At 36.7% G+C, this 24063-nt stretch overlaps 1 protein-coding gene across 2 annotated transcripts in view; it reads left to right on the forward strand.

Annotated features, from left to right (window-relative positions):
- RNMT (RNA guanine-7 methyltransferase) overlaps positions 1-23794 on the forward strand; it is a 31030-nt gene extending 7236 nt beyond the window's left edge. For both annotated transcript variants that reach the window (XM_032310019.1, XM_032310020.1), the window contains exons 4-11: positions 934-1059; positions 4359-4474; positions 5341-5522; positions 6047-6211; positions 8784-8901; positions 16866-16967; positions 18748-18781; positions 22235-23794. In XM_032310019.1, the coding sequence (XP_032165910.1) occupies positions 934-1059; positions 4359-4474; positions 5341-5522; positions 6047-6211; positions 8784-8901; positions 16866-16967; positions 18748-18781; positions 22235-22272 (881 nt within the window). In that variant the 3' untranslated portion in view covers positions 22273-23794. The remainder of the gene's footprint in view (positions 1-933; positions 1060-4358; positions 4475-5340; positions 5523-6046; positions 6212-8783; positions 8902-16865; positions 16968-18747; positions 18782-22234) is intronic.
- Positions 23795-24063: the final 269 nt, after the last annotated feature.

A 24063-nucleotide genomic window follows, 5' to 3' on the forward strand; every position in this document is an offset into this window, starting at 1 on the left:
TTTTGTTTGTTTATTTTAAGAGAGAGAAAGCAGGTGGTGGGAGGCAGAGGGAGAGGGAGAAACAGCCTTTCCGCTAAGCAGGAACTTGACCCAGGGCTTGATCCCAGGACCCCAAGATCATGACCTGAGCTGAAGTTAGACGCTTACCTGACTGAGCCACCCAGGCTCCCTGTGAATATTTTAGCAGTCAAAATGGTACACACATGAAATAGGAAATGTTAAACACAGAGTAATAGAGGAAGAGTAGATCTATAAATTTGTATTATATCAGGTTTTAGAATTGCTGAATACTTCAGTTGTCTAAGAATACTAACATGCCTTTAACTGATATTTGAACCATTTGACTATTGATGTATGGGGTCCTACTAATACTATTCATTGGTTATCAAGGTGATTTGGTAGATTGGGATGAAAGATTTCATTTTTTTGGAGTGCTTTAAGAATTTTCATCACAGTAAAATTAAGAGGTATGTATAGTTTTTGGACTAGTTCTTGTATTGGTTTTGGTGGTAAGCCTGACATCTTTTATAAAAGTCAGGCACTCTTATTATTCCATAATTATTTTGAATTAGTTAGGTATATTATAAGCTAAATGTTTAGTTTTTAGAAAGAGAATACTACAAAAACTGAGTAATTTTTTTTCATATGAACAAGTGTTGAACTTTCTTGTATTAATTAGAATTTAAAATGTCTGCTATTCAGTGTTTAGTCAAATTCTAAAAATAATCTTCACAAACCTATATGAACTTTCTAAAATATCAGACATATATTCTGATATAAATGAAATGTTCACCAGAAGTTACGAATTAACTATATAAAAGAACATGTAATAGTTTATAATAATGTCAGGCAGGTGTTAGTAGGTATTAGGTGTAACAGTTCATGCTGTAGTAAAAATGGAGAAATGATTATTATGACATTTTTCTCTTTTAGGGGAATTTTTAGAAAAGGTACGACAGAAAAAAAAGCGTGATATCACTGTTTTGGACCTGGGATGTGGTAAAGGTGGAGATTTGCTCAAGTGGAAAAAGGGAAGAATTAACAAGCTAGTTTGTACAGGTAAGATAATAATGACATGGGAAAGAATAATTTGTGATCCATCAGGTAACTGGAAAATAAACAGAATCTCAGTATCACATGACACTAAAATATCTTAGAAGAAGATATCCGTGGCTGTGTTTGAGATGGGTGTTTTTTCAAATGAGTTTTGAGATTTTACTGATGGTGTTACATAGTATAGTTAATGAGCCCGTGATAACTTGTCCTCCCTAAAAGGAGGGAAGTAATCAAAGGTGGAGTCATGTAGTCATGTGTAAAGCACAAACTTGAAACTTCCACTGACCAAAGATAGGACAGTTTCCTCATCAAAAAGAATAGTGATTTCAGTGGATTGAAACACATCAAATAAAAGAAAAAAAACCTGTTGTTCACCCTTGGAGTAAGCTAGGAAACTTATTCATCATTTTGCAATTTATAAATTAATGGTTGGGGTATCTTCCTTACTTTATGTGAACTGTATTTCAAGATGACCAAATGGTTGAAAAGGGAAATTCCACTCTATTAAAAAATCAGAATGAATAAGGGCAGTAGCACTGATGAAAGTCACTATTTTCCATCTTTGATGAAATGATAGATCTAAGCAACAATCATAAGAAGTTGCTAAAGCTATTAGGTGAGAGAGGTTGATGGAATTTAGTAACTGAATGAATCAAGCACCTGAACCCACTAATCAGCCTAACACTAAAGTGGGACAAGCAGATGTTATATTCTTCCAATGAGGTGAAGTACATACCACCTGTGAAGTTACCTAAATTAGCACTTAACTTTTTTGGTTTTATAAACACTGTATACCCTTATTTTTAAGATTGGGGACTACTGGGGCTCCTGGGTGGCTCACATGGTTAAGCCTCTGCCTTTGGCCCAGGTCATGATCTCAGGGTTCTGGGATCGAGCCTCGTATCAGGCTCCCTGGTCAGCGGGAAGCCTCCTTCCCCCTTGCTCTCTGCCTGCCTCTGCCTGCTTGTGATCTCTCTCTCTTTCTCTATCAAATAAATAAATAAAATCTTTAAAAAAAAAAAAAAGATTGAGGCCCACAGAAAGGTACTATATATGTGGCTATAGCTATTGATTATAGAAATTAAAATTGAGAATTAAAATAGTATTTTTATTCATTAAAACATAAAGTTTAGCAAGAAGACTGGCACTTTAAATATTTTTCCAAATACTTTTAGAGTCTGGAATAATAGGAGACAACTGGGTTTTCATACCTGTTTCTGCATTCACTGTGTTGAGATGTGTTATTTGAAAAGTAGTTGTAAGATGAAGGGCTACTTTAACAGTCCTTTCAGATAATTGAGCATATTCATATTTCATACTGTATCTAAACTTCACAGGTAGTAGTTCCTTAAAGATAGTTACAGTGTAGCATCTGAATCTGTGTCAGTGAAATTTTTGTGTTCTGTTATACTTAAATCCATTGGTCTGTCTTGTGCTTTGAATGGATTTTCTGCCCTGCAAGATTTTGTGATATTTGGAAAATAATGTTCACTAAAGTTATGCAGATATTCTAAATGTTGACATCAAGAAATCACATTTTTTTAATATTAACACCAATCAGAAAAGTTTTGAGTATTGGGAAGACGCCCAGCCCATGGTGGTAGACGCAAGTGTTTCAAGTTGTAATTCTCACTTGAAATCTCAGGTTTTATCATTGGTAACAAATCCTTTATTTTGCTTGAAGTAAGAGGCTCACTTGATTCTTTTTCAAGAAAATGTCTGCCAGATTATAAAGTCTAAATAACCAGTTTGTCTGTCAGTGTTGCTTTCAAGTGAAAACACTTGACTGTGGAAAAAAAAAAAAATGAGATACTACCTCACACCAGTCAGAATGGCTAAAATTAACAAGTCAGGAAATGACAGATGCTGGCGAGGATGCAGAGAAAGCGGAACCCTCATACACTGTTGGTAGGAATGCAAGCTGGTGCAACCACTCTGGAAAACAGCATGGAGGTTCCTCAAAAATTTGAAAATAGAGCTACCCTATGACCCAGCAATTGCACTACTGGGTATTTACCCTAAAGATACAAACGTAGTGATCCAAAGGGGCACGTGCACCCGAATGTTTATAGCAACAATGTCCACAATAGCCAAGCTATGGAAAGAACCTAGATGTCCATCAACAGATGAATGGATAAAGAAGATGTGGTGTGTATATATATACATACACATACACAATGGACTACTATGCAGCCATCAAAAGAAATGAAATCTTGCCATTAGCGACAAAATGGATGGAACTAGAGGGTATTATGCTTAGCGAAATAAGTCAGACAGAGAAAGACAATTATATGATCTCCCTGATATGAGGAAGTTGAGATGCCACGTGCGGGGTTTGGGGACTAGGAAAAGAATAAATGAAACAAGATGGGATCGGGAGGGAGACAAACCATAAGAGACTCTTAGTCTCACAGAACAAACTGAGGGTTTCCGCGGGGAGGGGGGTAGGGAGAGGGTGGTGGGGTTATGGACATTGGGGAAGGTATGTGCTATGGTGAGTGCTATGAAGTGTGTAAACCTGGCAATTCACAGACCTGTACCCCTGGGGCTAATAATACATTATATGTTAATAAAAAATAAAAAATTATATAAAGAAAAAAAAGTGGCCAGTACAGCTCACAACACAGTCACACCAGTCCTGTCAGACTTCACTAGGGAGCACAGATGTTCTGTTACTTTCCATTTCATTACACAGAATATTAAAAAAGAGCCAAGACTTAATAAAATCAACTGTTACTGCTTTATCAAGAATATTTTAAAATGAAATTGGTTTTTCCCCCATGCTAGTTTATAATAGTGAAGAAGATATCAAGTATTACCTGTATCATTTGGTACACTACTAGCTTGTATTCATGATAAGGTGCCAGCTTTACTTTCCAGTGCTTTTGCAACATCATTGCAAATCCCACCACAGGAAAAAGCAAGTAACTTTTTATTAAGAAAAAATAAACTTGATATTTTCAAAGCTGGGCCTTGATATTTTCAAAGTTGGGCATATAGTTTACATTTTATAATTCAAATTGGAGTCTAAACTTTCTGCATTCAACTTGGAATAAGCATTTAAATATCATGGTAGAACTTTTCTGTTATCACTATCTATTGAGAAGGCTTTTTATCTTTTTGAAAAATAATAAGGCATTTACATTGGAAGAGATACTTTTTGTTTTAAAGGAAATAGAACCTTTTTTGCTCTTACTAAGGATAGATTTCATGCTAAATGTCTAGATTTGAACCATCTTAGCATTTACATCTTATCTCTGTGGGCCTTTGTTGCCAGTTACTAACGCCTGTCCTGCTTCCAGATATTGCTGATGTTTCTGTCAAACAGTGTCAGCAGCGGTATGAGGACATGAAAAATCGTTGTCGTGATAACGAATATATTTTCAGTGCAGAATTTGTAACTGCTGATTGTTCAAAGGTATGGAATTTTTTTCAGTTTGTCAATTTATGTTTAATAAATTTAGTTTGGCTGAGTGATGTGTTTAAAAAGCAGTTAGTTCTTTTAGAATGTACTTTGAAACACTCAAAGTCTCAGGACATGTATTTTCAGTTTCAGCTAGAAATTCTATTAATGATAAATTTCCTTAGATGACCCACTGAGTACTTCCGGGGGATTTTTACTTCTAATAATCTGAAGTTTAGAAGTCATTTGTTGCTTTTCTATTCAGACAAGATTTATTTTCCAGTATTTTAAAATAGAACTGAACTTACATTTTGTTTACCTTGTGATTTTTAGGGTAGTTTCCCAATATATCAGAATCTGATGTTTTGCACTTTCCACTTGTTTCTGAATTTCTTAACTATTAGTTTAAGAACTACAGAGGCGTTATGAAAGTGAGAAGGAAAAATGGTAGTATACTGCTAGAATGTTGGAAACCTTTAAAAACACTGGCACTTTTAAAAAGTATCCCAAAGGCCAGCTTTGTGAGTGTTTGGTTTTCTTAAATCACAGTTATTGTTTGATATTTTACTTTAGCCTTGAAGTAAAGCCAAATAAAAGCATCAACTCTTTTAAATGTCATATTTGGTTGATAGATTTTGAAACATTTCATCCTTAGTTTTTAAATTACCTTGAAAATGGGAATCAAATTCTGTTGAACCAGAAGGAAAAGATCATTTCATTGTGGACCTCATTATATATAATGAGAGAAAGAATAGGTGGTTGGGAGGACATATCTACTTTATTTTAAGGACCCTAATTCTAGAAATTAATTAGCAAAAAAGTTTTTATATTGTAGTTAACATCAAAATCTTGACCCATTTTAATTTTTAATTTTGTTTCAGGAACTTTTGATTAACAAATTTCGTGACCCAGAAATGTGCTTTGACATCTGCAGTTGTCAGTTTGTCTGTCATTATTCATTTGAATCCTATGAGCAGGCTGACATGATGCTCAGAAATGCTTGTGAGAGACTGAGCCCTGGAGGTTATTTTATTGGTACTACTCCCAATAGCTTTGAACTAATGTAAGTGCTTTTGATATATTGTTGTTTATAAGATACTCAGAATTAGGCTTATTGTAAAGTAGCAAATGTTTATCAGAAATAGAGTTCATAAAACATGCCATGTTGATCTTATAAGGGCTGAATACTTTGATAATGTATTTGAGTAGATACTCAACATTTAAGGTCAAAATGTAGATTTACAGATGAATCTTTAAAACATCTTTATGGGTATATTGGAGACCTATGCTATACCCAGCCAGAGGCTGTAGTGCTATGCAAACTCCAGATCAGCTACTCAAAGACGTAGCTAGTAGTCACGATAATGAAGTGAAGCTTGTTTCCAGCCTAATTTTATTAGTGAGCATGTGAATGATCTGTTAATGTATTGCTTCTTAAAAGTAGTTCAAATCCAGTTAAAAAGCTGATCAGGTATCTTTTTAAAATTGCATCTTGTAGTTTTTTCACATGCATAATCTGATCAGAATAAGTCTGAGCTAATAACAGCTTTAATCTTTTTATTTTGGTTTGGGAATAACCTTTAATAGAAGACGCCTTGAAGCTTCAGAAACAGAATCATTTGGGAATGAGATATATACTGTGAAGTTTCAGAAGAAAGGAGATTATCCTTTATTTGGCTGCAAATATGACTTCAACTTGGAAGGTGTTGTGGATGTCCCTGAATTCTTGGTCTATTTTCCATTGCTAAATGAGTAAGAATGTCATTAATCTGTTACTTTTCTCTTTTTGCCTTAAGGGAAAGAAAAAAAATTAGTATTTTTGTTCATTCCTTATTTTAAATGGAACCCAAAGAAAAAGTATAGCCTTGTAAAAAGAAAAAAGAGAAACTAACCTCAAGTTCAGGTTTATGCCATAGCTTCTTATACCTTGCTTATTTAGTTTTCTTTTATCCATGGAATTACTTTATCCTGTAGATAAGAAAGGGAGACTTTGTTGTTGCCTTCATCTTGTGGCAGAAAATACCTGACATTGAAAATAGTGAAATGTATTTTTTTAAACTGTTAGTAACTTTGTAATATAAATGAGTCTTCATAAAGCAAAACTCCTCCTTTGATGAGGATAGGTACTGAAAGTTGTTTTACATTTCACTATAGCTTTGAACTTTCGTACATCACATGGGCAGTGTTGATAATAAGATCCTGATTCAAGAATGTATTCCACTCATGCACCTGGTTCTAGGTGTCCTCTAGCCACTCAGGTGCCTTTAAAATGAAAGATTTTTTAAATGCTAGGAAGCACTAGCAATTTTTGTACTTAATTTGCTTAATGGTGATACACATGTATAGTCACAAGTCATCACTATAATATAAATTTTTTAAAGACTATTTGCTAAAACAGTTACACATTCAGTGAGACAGGATCTGAAAAATGCATAGGATTCTGAGATGTTCTTTTGCACTTTTATTAAACTGAACAAAAACATAGTTAGCTTTTATATGGCAAACCTATTCAAATTTGACAAATTGAGTCTTAGTTCTTTGTAATTTTGCTATTTCTAAGGTGTACAACTTGATTTTATTTCTGAAGGCTTATTTTGGAGACTTATGGTAGAAAGTGAACTGCCTAGAATAAAAGAGACTCTTAACTTACATTGTCTTTCCAAGAAGGGTTAATTCAAATTATGGGGAGCACTGTCTTACATATGCCTCTTACATACATATCCCAGTGGCTCTCACACATATTCTTTTTCATTGTCCTTTCATCTCATAAGCCTTCTTGTTGACTATTTAAGAGTTATTTTCCCTTCATCTCCTCCTCTACCTTCTACCTGAGATCATCCTCCAGACTCCTTATGTTGTCAACAAATACAGATGCTATAAACTTTGACAAATGTAGTAGGAAAAAAACAGTATAACAGGGAGATCTCATGTAATTGAGTATTTAAGGAATCCACCTGTGAAGAAGTGATGTTTAAGTCAACATCTAAAGGATGAAAAGAAGTTTGCCAGTTGAAGACTAGAAGGGAGAATGTTCCAGGTATAGGGACAATATATGTGAATGAGCTGAAGGAAAACCATTGTGTGGGTTGTAAGGAATTGGGGCCCAAGTGGCCCAAGATGAGACAGCATTGTTATTATTATTTTTTTAAAATAAGGTCTGTGCCCAGTGTGGGTCTTGAACTCATGACCCTGAGATCAAGAGTCACATATTATGTAGTTGTATGGACTGAGCCAGCCAGGTACCCCAAGGAACCATTTCTTATAGATGAGTGCATTAGAGGCCATGCAAAAGGCTTTTGAATTGTGTTCTATTAAGTGGGCTAGAAAGCCACTGCAGGGCGTAGATGAGGGAAGTGACATGTATGTATTTTTTTGAAAGCTCAGTCTGGCTGTAGTTGGAAAATTCATTGAGGGAGAATAAGAATGAAAGCGGGGAAACAAGCAATGTAGTATAGCTTAGTGGTGGTGATAGTTAAAGCAAGATGGTGGCCAACGAAGTGTTAGGAAGAACTACTTGAAAAATATTTTATAGGTAAACAGAGGATGTAGTGATGTGTGCAACGTTGGAAAGAGGATGGTGGCATGGAGAACTCTGAGGTTTCTGGCATGAATCATTAGATAGATTTACTGAAGTAGCAAAGATTGGCAGAACAGTCTAGTGGGGTTCAGCCTTGATTTGGAAAGTTGGAGAATACCTGTGACACATCCTGGTGGAGATTTCTAGGAAGCAGTGGAATAAATGAGAATGACAAGAGAGAGCTGAGCTACAGATGGCTGTTGGCATGCTGTATGAAGTCAGGATAGGGAAAATGAGTAATGCTCTGGGCCAAACTTCAGAACATTAGACGTTAGGTAAAAGAAATTTGTAGAACAAACTGTGCAGAAGCAGCCCAAGATGTGGTTTAAAAATTAATACTGTATCTTATCAGAGAATCCAAGAGATGAAAGAGACTCTTTTAAGAAGGAATGGTAGCTGTCCTTAATGCCACTGTGAGGGATCAAGTTAAATAAAATGGAATTAATAGAAAAGTGTTCCTTATAGATGAACATCTATGAGATGAGCATCTCATAGCTTTCATTTTATTTCCTGACCTATTTGTTACAGTAATAGAGTTTCCTGTGACCCACTGAGATTTAGGATGCATGTTATCTTATAGATGTAATTATTGGCATGTTACTCTTCATTCATTTTGTATTCTCCTGTTGTGAATTTATAATAGTTTTTTAATGATCCCCAGACATTGTCACTGTTATGTGAAAGTAAACTATAGAGGGATTATAAATATTTTGGAAACATTTTCATTAAGTAATCTGTTTTGGACAGAATGGCAAAGAAGTACAACATGAAACTAGTCTACAAAAAAACATTTCTGGAGTTCTATGAAGAAAAGATTAAGAACAATGAAAATAAAATGCTGTTAAAACGAATGCAGGCCCTAGAGGTAGGTATTTAGAAAAGTTATAAACATTCCAGGTCTTGGTAAAATTGTTTGACTGTTTCTGGATTCCTTTCAAGGCTATATAGATGCTCAATATTTATATAAATCGCAGATTATTTTGTATCACTATAGACTCTTCAGCATCTAGGACAGAGCTCATTACAGAAACTTTCCTTGGTGGGTACTCAGGAAATACTTGAATGAATGAAAGAGTGAGTGAGTGGTGCTTCCATCAAAATCTGTTTTCTGGATAATATTGCTTTTAAATAGGATTTCTTAACCTTAAGGCTATTGGCATTTTAGACTTTAATTTCTTTGTTGTTAGGCACTATTCTATTCACACTAGGACATTCAACAACATCTCTAGCATCTGTTCACTAGATTTTAGTAGCACCCCTGCCCCCAGTTGTGACATCCAAAAATGACCCCAGACATTACCAAATGTCCCCAGGGGTGCATTATTGCACTACTTCTTCACAGGATTGCCCTTTCGTTAACATTACTCATTTAAAGATCTTCCTGGCCAGCGTCTATGTTGAGATCATACCATGCCTAATTTTGTTCTTTGCTGACTAGCAAAATTCTGGTCTTTTAGACTATATTGTTGCTGGGACCTGCTTCTGGACTCCTTCGTGCTTTCCCTAATTGTAGCAATGACAGTTTCTATTCAGGTTTTAAATATAGTGGATAGCCATGGACTAGTTTTCCTTACGTCCTTTTTCAGTATTTAATTAGTCTAAAATGGTGAGTGAACATTTTTATTTTATTTTATTTTTAGATTTTTTAAAAATTTTTATTTATTTGACCGAGAGATCACAAGTAGGCAGAGAGGCAGGCAGAGAGAGAGGGGGAAGCAGGCTCCCCACTGAGCAGAGAGCCCGATGTGTGGCTCAATTCCAGGACCCTGAGATCATGACCTGAGTCGGAGGCAGAGGTTTAACCCACTGAGCCACCCAGGCACCCCAACATTTTTATTCTTGATCAACAGGAATCATATTAATCAACTGATCATTGAACTTCTTCAGAGAGTTCATTCAACTTAGAATTTTTTTAGAGTACTTTAAGCATACTCATTATTTTGCTAATTACCCCACAAAGTAGGCAAAACAGTGACCGTCCATATTTTAAAATGGACAGTCTGAGGCCCAGAGAGGATATGTGACTTGTTCAAGGTCACAAAACTATTAACCTTCATACTTTCTTTAGTTTTTATAGGTGATTTTTTTTTTTAAAGATTTTATTTATTTATTTGACAGACAGAGATCACAAGCAGGCAGAGAGGCAGGCAGAGAGAGAGGAGGAAGGAGGCTCCCCGCCAAGCAGAGAGCCCGATGCGGGGCTCAATCCCAGGACCCCGGGATCAGGACCCGAGACAAAGGCAGAGGCTCAACGCACTGAGCCACCCAGGCGCCCTGAGGAAGTGTCCTTTGTAAATCCTAAATTATTTTTTGAAATCATTAAACCACTAAAATGTTACATTCATCATTAGTTGTATTTCCTATATTTTAGAATTAAGAATATTTGTATTTATGTTAGCAGGAGAAGCTTGTTTTTATTTTGAGGGAGAATAGAAAACTAGAAAAAGTGTGTGTATACAAATCAACACACACACACACACGCCTGTAGGGTGTTGTCTTTCCTGGTGCTTTGCATGTACAGAAACATGTACTTAAACAGCAAACAGCCGAATTTAGTATCTGAGCTTATTGTAGGATGCATATAAAGAAAGAGGAAAGAGAAGATAGTAAAGTAGACATTTCCGGACCATTTTCTTCAAAACTGATCAGGGAGATCTGGGTGTAAACTGAGTCCTTGCCAGCTGGTTTGCTGCAAAAAGACAAAGTAATTAAAAAGAATATGTAAGCTTTGTAGAATAGATGGTTGTTAAAAATATTAAGTATTCTATATAGTTCATTCTGTTCTGATGTACATGTATTACAGAGCAGTTCATTTCATAGTATAAGGGGATGCTACTTGAAATGGATTAAAAACAATGCTTGAGCCAGGCACCTGGGTGGCTCAGTCATTAAGCATCTGCCTTCAGCTTAGGTCATAATTTCAGGGTCCTGGGATTGAGTCCTGCATCAGGTTCTCACTCAGTGGGAAGCCTGCCTCTCCCTCTCCCACTCCGCCTGCTTGTGTTCCCTCTCTTGCTATCTCTCTCTGTCAAATAAATAAATAAAATATTTTTTAAAAATAAATAATAATTGAGATAATTTGAATAAACATTTGACCAACTTAACCTTAACAAAGCAGAGTGTGTGTGTGTGTGTGTGTGTGTGTGTGTGTGTGTGTGTAATATGGAGACTGCCCATAATTTGGAGACTGGGTTATTTTCGTTATCTTCTTGAACTCCTAGTGTTCTCTCTTGACTCAAGTTGTTTATCTGTATTTTGTTTTTTTAAGTTTTTTTTGTTGTTTTTTTTTTAAGATTTTATTTATTTATTTGACAGAGAGAGATCACAAGCAGGCAGAGAGGCAGGCAGAGAGAAAGGAGGAAGCAGGCTCCTGCTGAGCAGAGAGCCCGATGCCAGGCTCGATCCAAGGACCCTGAGATCATGACCTGAGCCGAAGGCAGCGGCTTAACCCACTGAGCCACCCAGGCGTCCCTTAAGTTTTCATTTTAATCACCAAGTGCTCATCAGGACAAGTGTACTCCTTAATCCCTGCCCATTGTTTCAACCCATCCCGCCCATCTATCTTTCCTCCGGTAACCATCCATTTGTTTTCTGTAATTAAAAGTCCATTTCTTGTTTTAGTTCTTCCTTAGTGATTTGGATCCCTTTTATTTCTTTTTGTTGTCCGATTGCTATGGCTAAGATTTGTAGTACTATGGTGAATAAAAATGGTCAGAGTGACCATACTTGTCTTGTTCCTGACCTCTTAGGGAAAAGGCTTTCTCGGTTTTTCCCCATTAAGGATGATGTTGGCTTTGGGTTTTCATATATGACCTTTATTCTGTTGAAGTAGGTTCCCTCTAAACCTACTTTGTTGAGGGTTTTTAGCCTGAGTGGTTGTTGTACTTCGTCAGATGTGTTTTCTGCATCTATTGAAATGATCATGGTTCTTATAATTTCACTTATTGATGTTAATGTATCACAACTGATTCATTTACCCCAGGAGTAAATCCCACTGAGCCAGGTGAATGATTTTTTTAAAATGTATTATTGAACCCAGTTTGCTAGTATTTTGTTGAGGATTTTTGTGTCTATGTTCATCAGAGGTATTGGCCTATAGTTCTTTCTGTGTGTGTGGTGTCTATCTGGTTTTTGTATCAGGGCAATGCTGGCCTCACAGAATGAATTTGGAAGTTTTCCTTTTCTGTTTTTTAGAATAGTTTGAGAAGAATAGATATTAACTCTTTTTTAAATGTTTAATAGAATTTGCATGGAAGCCATCTGTCTTGGACTTTTGTTTGTTGGGAGTTTTGTGATGACTGATTCAATTTCTTTGCAGGTTCAAATTTTCTATTTCTTCCTTTTTCAGTTTTGGTAGTTTATAGATTTCTAGGAATTGGTCCATTTCTTAGTTGTCTAATTTGTTAGCATATAATTTTTCATAATCTTCTCTTATATTTCTGTGGTGTTTGTTGTTACTTTGCCTTCCTCATTTGTGATTCTCTTTATTTGGGTCCTTTTTCTTCTTGATGAGTCTGGCTGGAGGTTTATCAGTTTTACTGATTTTTTTTCAAAGAACCAGCTTCTAGGTTCATTGCTTTTTGTTCAGCTGTTTTTTTAGTTTCTACGTCATTTATTTCTGTTCTGATCTTTATTATTTCCATCCTCCTACTGATTTTAGGTTTTGTTTGTTGTTCTTTATCTAGATCCCTTAGGTGTAAGGTTAGGTTGTTTATTTGAGAGTTTTCTTACTTCTTGAGGTAGGCCTGTATTGCTATAAGCATCCCTCTTAGAACCGCTTTTGCTGCATCCCAAAGGTTTTGGAGTGTTGTATGTTTGTTTTCATTTGTTTCCATTTACTTTTTTTATTTCTTTTATTTCCTGGTTGACCTGTTCATTGTTTAGTAGCATGTTATTTAACTTCCCTTCATTTGTGGTCTTTACACATTTTTTCTTGACTTCTAGTTTCATAGCATTCTGGTCAGAAAAGATGCATGGTATGACTTTGATCTTTTTAAAATTTCTTGAAGCTTATTCTGTGGCTTAATGTGCAGTCTGTTCTGGAGAATGTTCCATGTATACTTGAAAAGAATGTGTATTCTGCTGTTTTAGGATAGAATGTTCTGAATATACCTGTTAACTCCACTTGGTCAGCTGTGTTATTCAAAGCCATTGTTTCCTTGTTGATTTTCTGTTTAGATGATCTGTGCATTGATATAAGTGGGCAGTTAAAGTTACCTACTATTATTGTATTTTTATCAGTGAGTTCCTTTATGTTTGTTATTAATTGTTTTATGTATTTGGGTGCTTCCATGTTGGGGGCGTAAATATTTAACAATTGTCATAACTTCTTTGGGGATTATCCCCTTTATTATTATCTACTGCCCCTTTTGGTCTCTTATAGTCTTTGTTTTGAAATATATTGCACATTGGGGAGGGTATGTTCTATGGTGAGCACTGTGAATTGTGTTGGACTGATGAATCACAGACCTGTACCCCTAAAGCAAATAATACATTGTATGTTAATATAAAAAAAAGTTTATTTTTTGCAATATAAGTACTGCTACTACCCTATCTTTTGACATCCACTGGTATGATAAATGTTTCTCCATCCCCTCACTTTCTTTTTTTTTTTTTTAAAGATCTATTTATTTTACTGTGTGAGAGAGAGAGAGAATGGGAAGCAGCGAGGGGCAGAAGGAGAGGGAGACAGAATGCCAAGCAGACTCCTTGCTGAATGTAGAGCCTGATATGGGGCTTAATCCCAGTACCCCAAGATCTTGACCTGAGCCAAAACCAAGAGTCAGACACTCAATAGACTGTCACCCAGGCACCCTTCCATCCCCTCACTTTAAATCTGTAGGTGTTCTTAGGACTAAAATGAATCTCTTGTATGCAGCATGTAGATGGATCTTGTTTTTTATCCATTCTCTTACCCCATGTCTTTTGATCGGTATGTTTAGTCCATTTCCATTCAAAGTAATTATCGATGGATATGTATTTGTTGCCATTTTATTATTTGTTTTGTAGTAATTTCTGGAGATTTTCCCTGATCCTTTCTTCTCTTTCTTTCATAGTTTGCAGGTTTTCTTTAGTGATATATTTGGATTTCTTTCTTTTTATTCCTTGCATATTAGTGGTTTTGACGTGTGGTTACCATTAGGTGTGTATATAGCATCTTCTGCATATAGCAGTCTATATTAATTTGATAGTTGTTTAAGTTTGAACCCATTCTTTACTTTTCCCTGGTTTTAGGTATATGGTGTCCAGTTTTATATCCTTTTATTTTGAGAGTTCCTTGACTGAGTTTTTACAGAAACATTCATATTTACTGCTTCTGTGTTTCCTACTTTCATACTGTTATTTTTGGTCTTTCTTTTCCACCTGAAGAATCCCCTTTAATATTTCTTATAGGGCTGGTTTAGTGGTCACAGACTCCTTTAGTTTTGTTTGTCTGGGAAACTCTTTAATCTCTCCTGCTGTTCTTAGTGGTAGCTTTGCTGAATAGAGTATTCTTGGCTACTGATTTTTCCCATTCAGTATTTTTCAGTATGTCATTCCACTCCCTTTTGGCTTCAAGTTTCTATGGAAAAATCTCCTTCTAACCTTATGGGTTTTCCCCCTCTAAGTTAATGACTTCGTTTATCTTGCTGCTTTTAATATTTTTCCTTCATTACTGTATTTTGCAAATATAATTACAGCATGCCTTGGTGTGGATCTGCTTTTCTTGATTTTATTGGGGGTTCTCTGTGCTTCTGGATCTGCACATCTGCTTCCTTCCCCAGAGTAGGGAACTTTTCAGCCGTTAATTTCTTCAAATAAATTATCTGCCCCTCTCTCCTTCTAGGACACCTATAAATGTTACTATGGATGAATGTTACTATGTTTGATGGGGGTCACTGAGTTCCCTAAGTTTATTTTTGTTCTATTTATTTTTTTTCTCTTTTGTTCAGCTTGATTATTTTCCACTACTATGTTTCTGGGTCATTAACTTGTTCCTCTGCTTCTTTCAGCCTGCTTTTCATTCCATTAAGCATGTTTCTCGTTTTGTTTCTTAATTAAGCCTTTATCTCTCTGTTATTCCTTATATGTGTTAGTGGTCTCACTGATGTCCTCTATTCTTTTCTCAAGTCAAGTGAGTATTCTTATGATCATTACTTTAAATTCTCCATCAGGCATGTGCTTGTATCTTTTTCACTTAGATCTCCAAACACATCCTTGTCCTATTATTTTATTTGGGACAAATTTCTCTTCTTATTTTGTCTGTGTCTCTTTGTGTTTGGAAAGCTAGCTACATCTAGTTCTGAGGATAATGGCTTTAGGAAGAGAGATTCTCTAGTACTCTGCTGTGTAGTGCCCCTTGGTCCCCAGGGCCTGGTGTGTACAGGAGTGTCTTCAGTCTGTGTTTTGTGTGCTCTGCTGTTGTGTCCTGATCTCTCTGTCCTTTAGGCTAGTCATCTGCAGAGGCTGTCTTTGCCTGTTGTGAGCAGTATTTGTTCTCTGGCTTGAATGTGTGTTTTATCAAGATATGCTCTGGTCTGCTTGTGAGATAGGACTTCTTGCTCTGCTGCTGGAACTAAGGCCCTGCAAAACACCTAGGTAGGCAGATATGTGGGTACGGGTTTGGGCCCATTTTCTGTGGAGGGGGCCCACCACAGTGGGACTGAGGCAAGGGTTCTTGGGAAGGGCCATTCCACCAGAGTGTAGGCAGGGTCGGATGGTCTTAAGCAGTTTAGATAGTGAATGTTCACAAGCACTGGTTCCTGCAGGTGGCTGATGTTTATGCTGAGGGACCATGAAGCGAAATGATGCCAGCCAGTTCCTTTATTCTTGGAGGAGTCTCTGATCATTGTCTCTCTGGGGCATGTTCTGAGATGAGCAGTTAACCTTCCCACTGTGTGTCTTTCCCAGGCACTCTTCAGATTGCTCTTTCCATGTTATATGTCTGCAGGCTGTTTCTGTGCTTTTTCTTCAACAGCAGCCCCAGTGTCCTCCTCTGAGCTCTCCCAGAGCCAAACACACCGACCAGGCTTTAAGCCTTGCTGGTTGCAAGAACTCGGGAAGTTCAGGCCCTCTTGCTTTCCAAGCCAAATACTATGAGGATTTGTTTTCCCTGTATGTTTCCCTGTGTATTGGTCTGTTTCTCACCCTTCTCAGTGACTGCAACTCCCTCCCCACCAGAGTGGCCACCATCTGCTTTTCCCAAACTGTCTCTCTGCATTTTCTACCTTCTTCAGTGTGGTCTTTTCTCTACCTGCAGTTGTAGAGTTTGTTTTACCAGTCTTCAGACTGATTTCTGGGGTATTTAGGATGACTTGATAGTTACTTTGTTGAATTCATAGTATGAGGTGTGAGCCTCTGGGCCTCTTAACTCCACCACCATCTTCCCCTAGGACTTTGAGTTTTTCATTTGTATTATTTATAATTTCTGTTCATGTTTCTGATGGCTAGTACATCACCATAATGTTTAAATTAATATTTAGCTCTTTTGATAATAACTTCCTTCAGCTTTGTGTCAGAACAGAAAAAATCTTTCCCTGGGAATCAGGGAGATGCAAGTGTTTGCTGCAGTGGTCCTTGGAGGTGATTAAATAAATGGTACAGTTTTGTCTAACTATAAATATTGTATGATTATCATCAAAGTTGACTGTTGATAACAGCTGCTTTGTTAGGAGAGGATCCCCTTCTCCCATTTTTTTTATGTATTTCAAAAGTATGTGTGGTCTGTACTGCTGAAATAATACTTAAGGATTATTTTCTTAATTATTTTTTTCTGTGACTTCCTGTTTTTACTTCTGAATTATAAGTTTCATTTAATTTCCTAACTAGGAATTTCACTTGCTTCCCTAGCCATATCCAGCAAATGAGAATTCCAAACTTGCCTCTGAGAAGATAGATGACTATGAACATGCAGCAGAGTACATGAAGAACAGTCAAGTAAGGTTACCTTTGGTAAGTTTTCACGTGTAGCGTGTTTTCTAGAAAATGAAAACCAAAAGCTCATGTTTTATGGAAACTTACAAAATTATTTCATTGGTTTACAAATCAGATACATGTCAGTATATTTCCCCTTTTTAGAAACAGAATAGAAAAGGAATTATGTCAGTACTGAGAATGGAGTGATAAGGCTGGGGAGAAAGTTACAAGCTTGATTGGAGAGTTTCTTTCTATGTTATTATGTCTTTTTTTTTTTTTTTTAAAGATTTTATTTGTTTATTTGACAGACAGAGATCACAAGTAGACAGAGAGGCAGGCAGAGAGAGAGAGAGAGAGGGAAGCAGACTCCCTGCTGAGCAGAGAGCCGGATACGGGACTCGATCCCAGGACCCTGGGATCATGATCTGAGCCGAAGGCAGCGGCTTAACCCACTGAGCCACCCAGGCGCCCAGTCTATGTCATTATGTCTTAACCTAGGCACTGCTGACTCATTGTGTTCCATAGATAAAATTCATGGGCTCATGAACTTACATGGAGAAAAACTACATCTCCATTTTCACTGACTTCTACATGGAAGTCCATGCTTTCTTTAATTAAGAATGCAGTAGTACCAAAATGGTATTAGATATAGCTGTGACTTTGCTATCAATAGAAATTACAGATATTTGCATAACACATATCCAGGGACATCTTAGACTATCGTTTATATTCATCACTTCTTCAGAATTGTATTAGTTACTCTGTCTTGTTAGTGTATGTGCAAAGCAGCATATATATGACTATATAAACGTGTTTTTTAGTATTTTGGTAACTATTTTAAACATAATTTATTTCCTTTGAATGATACGTATTTTGTGATTCCTTTGTAAAAGCATGAAAAATCTTATTCCCTCCTCCTATGCTACTAGATGTTTCAAGATAGGTCTTTTTATTTTTTCATTTTCCAAATTAAAAATATAAGTAGATGCTTTTTCTAGTTACACACATGCACAAGTACCCTCTTTACACAAATTCACCCTTTGGTTGAGAATCAGTGGTTTAGAGAATTAGGCAGAAGGACAAAATTTAGAGGATAACATTAAAATCTCATTGATTTCTTTTACATATTTAGTTCACAATAATAGTAACATTAAATTATGTGTATAATTGGCGCTTGGGCAGTGTGGGGGTGATTCCCCATGTAGTCAAAAGTAAACCTATAACTTTTGACTCCAGACTTAATGACTCTAATAGTTGGCTAATAATAACTAATAGCTAACTGTTGACCAGAAGCCTTCCAATATCATGATCAGTTAATTAATACATATTTTGTATATGTATTACATGCTGTATTCTCACAAAAATGTAAGCTAGAGAAATGTTATTAAGAAAATCAAAAGGAGGGGCATCTGGGTGGCTCAGTGGGTTAAGTCTCTGCCTTCGGCTCGGGTCACGATCCCAGGGCCCTGGGATCGAGCCCCGCATTGGGCTCTCTGCTCAGCGGGGAGCCTGCTTCCCTCTCTCTCTGCCTGCCTCTCTGCCTGCTTGTGATCTCTGTCTGTCAAATAAAATCTTTAAAAAAAAAAAAAAAGAAAAAGAAAAAAAGGAAAAAGAAACACATTTAGATTATTTTATTTGTTGAAAAAAATACACATATAACTATAGCTGCATAATTTAAACCTGTGTTGTTCAAGGGTCAACTTATATTTATAGTGAAGTGGGGGTGTTTGGGCACTTCTGTCCAGTATTGAAAAATAGGCATTTATGTACTTATATATTCAATCTAAAAATGTTCTTTCTTTTTTTTTAATTTCAGGGAACCTTAAGTAAGTCGGAGTGGGAAGCCACAAGTGAGTATATCATCAACATAGATTAACTGACATTTTCAAAGATTGTTTCAGAGTGATCGTTAAAATTTGAAAACTTTGGAATTTTTCCAACACATATTAGGGTGTGTGTGTTTATGTTTACATAGAATCCCTATGTATTTTAACTCCCCCTTTCTTGCACAGCTGTTTAGTGCCAAGAGAAAATACATGCAGGATGTTCCTTAATATAAACTTTCATGAGCATTCTTAAACATTTTCATTGCTTACTCATTACTACATAACCATCTGTATTTGCTATCTTTACCTCAGATTTCTGTTGGAAATTCTGGCTTATAGAACACTACGACGTATTTTGTCTAGCCACTCTGACATTGACAACAAAGGCGTAATTAATAGGTACTAGAACATTTAGTGAAGCAGCAATGAGCAGGATATTTTAAAGGGATGTGTGATTGGGAAGGGCCTGGTATGGAGACATGCTAAAGTGAGGTGCCTGTCTTGGGAAGAGAAGTCAGAGGCCTGGCAAATCTGTGAAGTCCGTGGACGTTGAGGAAGTGAAAGCCCAGACCCTCAGTGTTAAGATGATGATAATACCTTTATATGACTGCCCTGAGGACATAAAAAGTAGTTTTTTTGTTCATTTAAGTATTTGTTAACTCTGTTGAAGGCATAAGTGGTAAATCAGAGACAATCTGTTTGATCAAGGTTGAGTATTACATAAATTTCTTTGAAAGGGCTTTGGGGGAATAAAATACAATAGAGTTGTAATCTCTACTTTCCAGATGTATACTGTCTAATGGAAGAAACAGACACAGATAAAGGCAGTACTAGGCAAACTGTTGGAAGTGCTGAAGTTTCTATAATGGGGAAAAGAGATGAAGGCGAGAGTAAGGAAAAGCAGTAAAATCTGGAAAATAGAAATAGCTGATAGAATTGAGTAACACGTGCTCAAGCATGACTGGAGAGTTTTCATATGTTTCAACTCATTTAATCCTCACCAATTTAGGGGTAGGCTACTTTTTGTAGTATCTTCACAGATTAAAGAAAGCACTTCGATAACTTGTCTGAGGTCTCAGAGCTTACCCAGGTGATTCATACTTGTAACCATGGCCTCATGTGTGAAAGGATTGTGCTAGGACTTCCTGAATTGAAGAGAGAGGAGAAGGAAAGAACACAAATAGAGCCAGTATGTTGAGCCTGTCTGTCTCAGAATATTGCTACCCTTAGTGGAAATTGGATTAGAGGACCAACAGACTGGGAAATGTATGCCTAAACCTGTACATTTCATTCTTCATTTCCATCTTCACTTCTAGAGTGGAGATGGCACAGTTATCTTAGATAGCCTGCCACTCCCAAAGTATGATGTAAGGAAAACAGCTTTGGTCACAAGTAGTGCTGGTGGTACTAGCTGTAGTTTAGAAAAATGCATTTCTGTACCTTAGTGTGGAGTTTAGTGATAGCATGCAGCTGGATAAATTATATGCCCCCCAGACCAAGGATGGAGGTGGCTTAGAGAAGTGAAAAGCAGTAGGCAAGGAACAGTGGTCACATTGCAGCCAGGATCCAGTTTGTCCAGATCAGTGTGTTCTTTGATGAATTACACTCTTCTAAACTGGAGGGCTCTGTGGACTGGAGAGCATCTTTTCTGGTGTCATAGCCTAATAAGTTCAAGAAGCTATACTTCAGACTCCTGCTGGTCTAATTGTTAAGCTCAAGCTCCTATTACCAGAACCTGCTGCTTCTCTAGAAGATTTTTTAAATGGGAGAGGAACATGAAGAATTGTTGCCAATTGGCTTTTTTTTTTTTTTAAAGATTTTATTTATGAATTTGAGAAAGAAAGAGAGAGAGAGAAAGCATGAGATGGGGGAGGGTCAGAGGGAGAAGCAGACTCTCTGCCAATGACGCAGGGAGCCCGATGTAGGACTCAATCCGGGGACTCCAGGATCATGACCTGAGCCGAACACAGTTGCTTAACCAACTGAGCCACCCAGGTTCCTGCTGATTTGCTTTTAGAAGTGGTTCAGTGTTTATTTCTTTAAATCCCAATTGATAGGCCTACATGGAAGGCATTTTATATGAGTGAGACTTTCAGAATGTTTGAGTTAGAAAGGAAAGAATTTATTTATTGCTGATCTGAATTCAAACATTGCATCTGAGTGGTTTTTAAATGACCCTAGATTTAAGGTAGGTGAGGGCTGCTGGGTTGTTTGCAGTAGGTACTAGTGTTTGGGGTGGTTTTGGCAAGGTTGGACTGCAGAGGGATTGCTTGGAGTGAGGGCCAGGTTAAATAATGCTGTCTGCTCCTGAGTCTTGTGACATGCTTGTGAATGTCTTGGACTGCTTTGCCTTCTTGTCTTCCAGAAGAATCTACCATGTTGATCTCACCCTGCCTGTTCTCTGTTCATCTGTCTACTGTATTGCCAGCAATGTTTCATTTCTCCTAAAAAAAAATTGGGAGCTCGTAGATAAGAAACAAAATAGCATTACTAAAATAGCATTTTGGAAAGACTGGTATCTTACTCCTGGACAGGTTGAGGAGAAAGCTAGAGGATTGGGAGGTTTTTACATGATCTGCAGTCATTCATCTGCACCCTGTTCAGAAGTTAACTTAGAAAGGGAGGGCACCAAGGTACATGGCCTACTATCTTGACTCACTGACTGAATGTCCTAGTGTACACGCTAAACATCCTTGTGATGTTCTGAGGATTTGTCATTTTTTCAGGTGTTTGCTTACCATAAAATTTATTAGTATCTTATTAGAAGATGTAATAGGTTTGAACTTCAGTGTGATCCAGAATGAGGAATTATAGATGCACTTAGATCTCTTTGAGTGAACACATGCCAAAGCAGGAAATCATATTTAAGGGAGAGAATTCTTGGGACTGGAATATCACTGTTAGGGCCAGATAAATACCTCTAAGCATCAATTATCATGTAGCTTTTGGCTCACTTTCCTTATCAGTCCTTACAGTAGAACAGTTGGATAATTGGATGAATTTTAACTTGCTAGTTACGTATGTTCCTTATAATTCTTATTAATTTTTACCCCCAAATAGAAAATCTAGGTAACCAATGCCAGAAATAATCATGGTAGTGCGGTTATTCTACCTGTTGCTCCAGATAAAAAGAATTAAGTTGTAAGATTTTTTAGTTTTAATTTTCTTTGCCTTTATACTTTTAATTTTTCTTATCTCAAGCTGTTTTTAGAGATTTTTAGAACCGTTGAATTGGCTTTCTCAAGATCTATATTGTCACTGAGTATTGTAATACATGGATATTTGTTTTCAGGTAAATAGCTATGACCCCGTCATGCTTAAGTATGACTCAGAATAATTGAGGACTCTTAGAAATATTGGGATTTTTCCTCTCAGAAACTTGAGAATTTTCACCAAATTCCAAACAGGACTGAAATTGTTCTGTTTAGCCCACAGATATGAGAAATCAAACTCTAATTTGTATTATTTTCTTTTTAGGTATTTACCTGGTTTTTGCATTTGAGAAGCAGCGGTGAGCACATACGCAGTAGTCCCAGGACAGCTGTGTCCCGTCCTGTGCAGATTTGAATGCTCCATCCTAGATCTGACAACTTTCTGTTTGTTTGTCATAATTACTCTAAATGTGCAGGATGCTGCCGGAAACTCCAGTGTGTAAATTCAACATTTGCTGTCTGTGACAGATGAACTTTTGTGTGTGTATATAAGAATGAGTTGGGACCTTTGTCTTTAAAAATCTATTTTTAAGTAATGTTCTAAGAATTCCATTTGCCTCACTACTCTCCTAGCGCATAAAAATTATAGTATGACTTGTTAGATTTGCTGAACTCTTTCCACAGTGCTCTGATTTGTTCAATGTTCGTTTACAGTATTAAATTCATTGCCCTTGTAGAATTGCTGAGGGAGCATACTGGTTTATGGGGGTTTGTGCTCATTTCTGTAGTTCTGTTATCTAGTGTTTTTCAAGATTAAATGGATTGTGTTCTGTACAATTAATTGAATGTGCTCAATATATATCGCTAAAGTTGTACGTTTAAAACAAAATTTTAGATGGCCACGAAAGTTTTTTACCTAGAATTTTAGCCAGTTACTACATTTCATTATAAATACTAACTACTTCATTTGCTAATATGATCTAATTCTGGAACTGGTTAGAATGTTTTATATAACAGCATAAAATTGTTTCAGATTTTAGGGGCTTTATCTTAAGAATTTCCTTCCATAGCAATTAATGTTTCTAGTTATCAAGAATGTAATTAGACAGATTTCCCTTTCTTCATTGAATGAAAATGCCGTAGTCGTTTTTCCATGACTTAATGAAAACCTGTCCCGTGTGAACCTGTTGCACATTTTCCTCAAGAGAGATGTATGGAACTGCAATAGGAGGGTTCAAGGAAGGTGAAAGGAAGCTGAAAAGCAGACTTCAGATGAATTCTCCCTGACGTTAGATACAGCTTACCGGCACTATGTGCTGTGTTCCTCCCCTTCGGCCCCAAGAGAAGCGGTACCTGCTCTTGCATTACAACATCATACTTTGTGCAGTAGGCTCCAGCATCCCATCACCGCTCAGAACTTGAATTTGCCATTTCAGAACTGTTGACTCTTTCCAGCCCTGGCTTCTTGCTTGACTTCTCTTCCAAAACTGACACCTAAGTGAACACTTGTCCTTACTTTACGTTTTACTGTTTAAAAAAACTTTCCAGTATTTAGGTGTAGTGAAACAAAGAACAAAACAGAGCAACTATTGCATATTCTTCTAAAATTCATTTATTTAATGCATGGATTTAAAAGACATTACTTTCTGTAATTATCCAGAGTACTTGTTTAAAACTTGAGGTTTCTTAATTTGTTTATGTATGTTGATTATTCACGGTGTCAGAATAACAGACCTTTTAGCAAGAGAACACAGGTTACCTAATATCTGTTTCTTGTGTGTTTGTCAATCTCCATACTGTTACCAGTTTATAAAAGTTAAGTCTTTTAGCCTTAGTGGTGGTTTGCTATAAGTCGTTTGAGGAAATAAATAATAGTATTTCTGACTGTGGTGGCTGCTGTTAGCTAACAAAAGGTTTGGTAATGGTGCTGGGAGGTGGGGATGGTGAGCTCCTAGTGTTACATACACACCCAGGTTTATTTTAATTCTGGGGGAAAGTTCCAGAAAGTATTTTAATAGTTTGATAGAGGATATGGCTTCTTTATTATTTCCTATCATCATTTTCATTTAATGGTCTTGGCTGATTTTAAACAAGTAATAAAACATTTTTAGACTCTTGCCCTTTCCACTCCATGGATGACTTGTGGGAGAGAAG

The sequence above is a fragment of the Mustela erminea genome, chromosome 13 (assembly GCF_009829155.1).
Source record: "Mustela erminea isolate mMusErm1 chromosome 13, mMusErm1.Pri, whole genome shotgun sequence".
Classification (NCBI taxonomy): domain Eukaryota; kingdom Metazoa; phylum Chordata; class Mammalia; order Carnivora; family Mustelidae; genus Mustela; species Mustela erminea.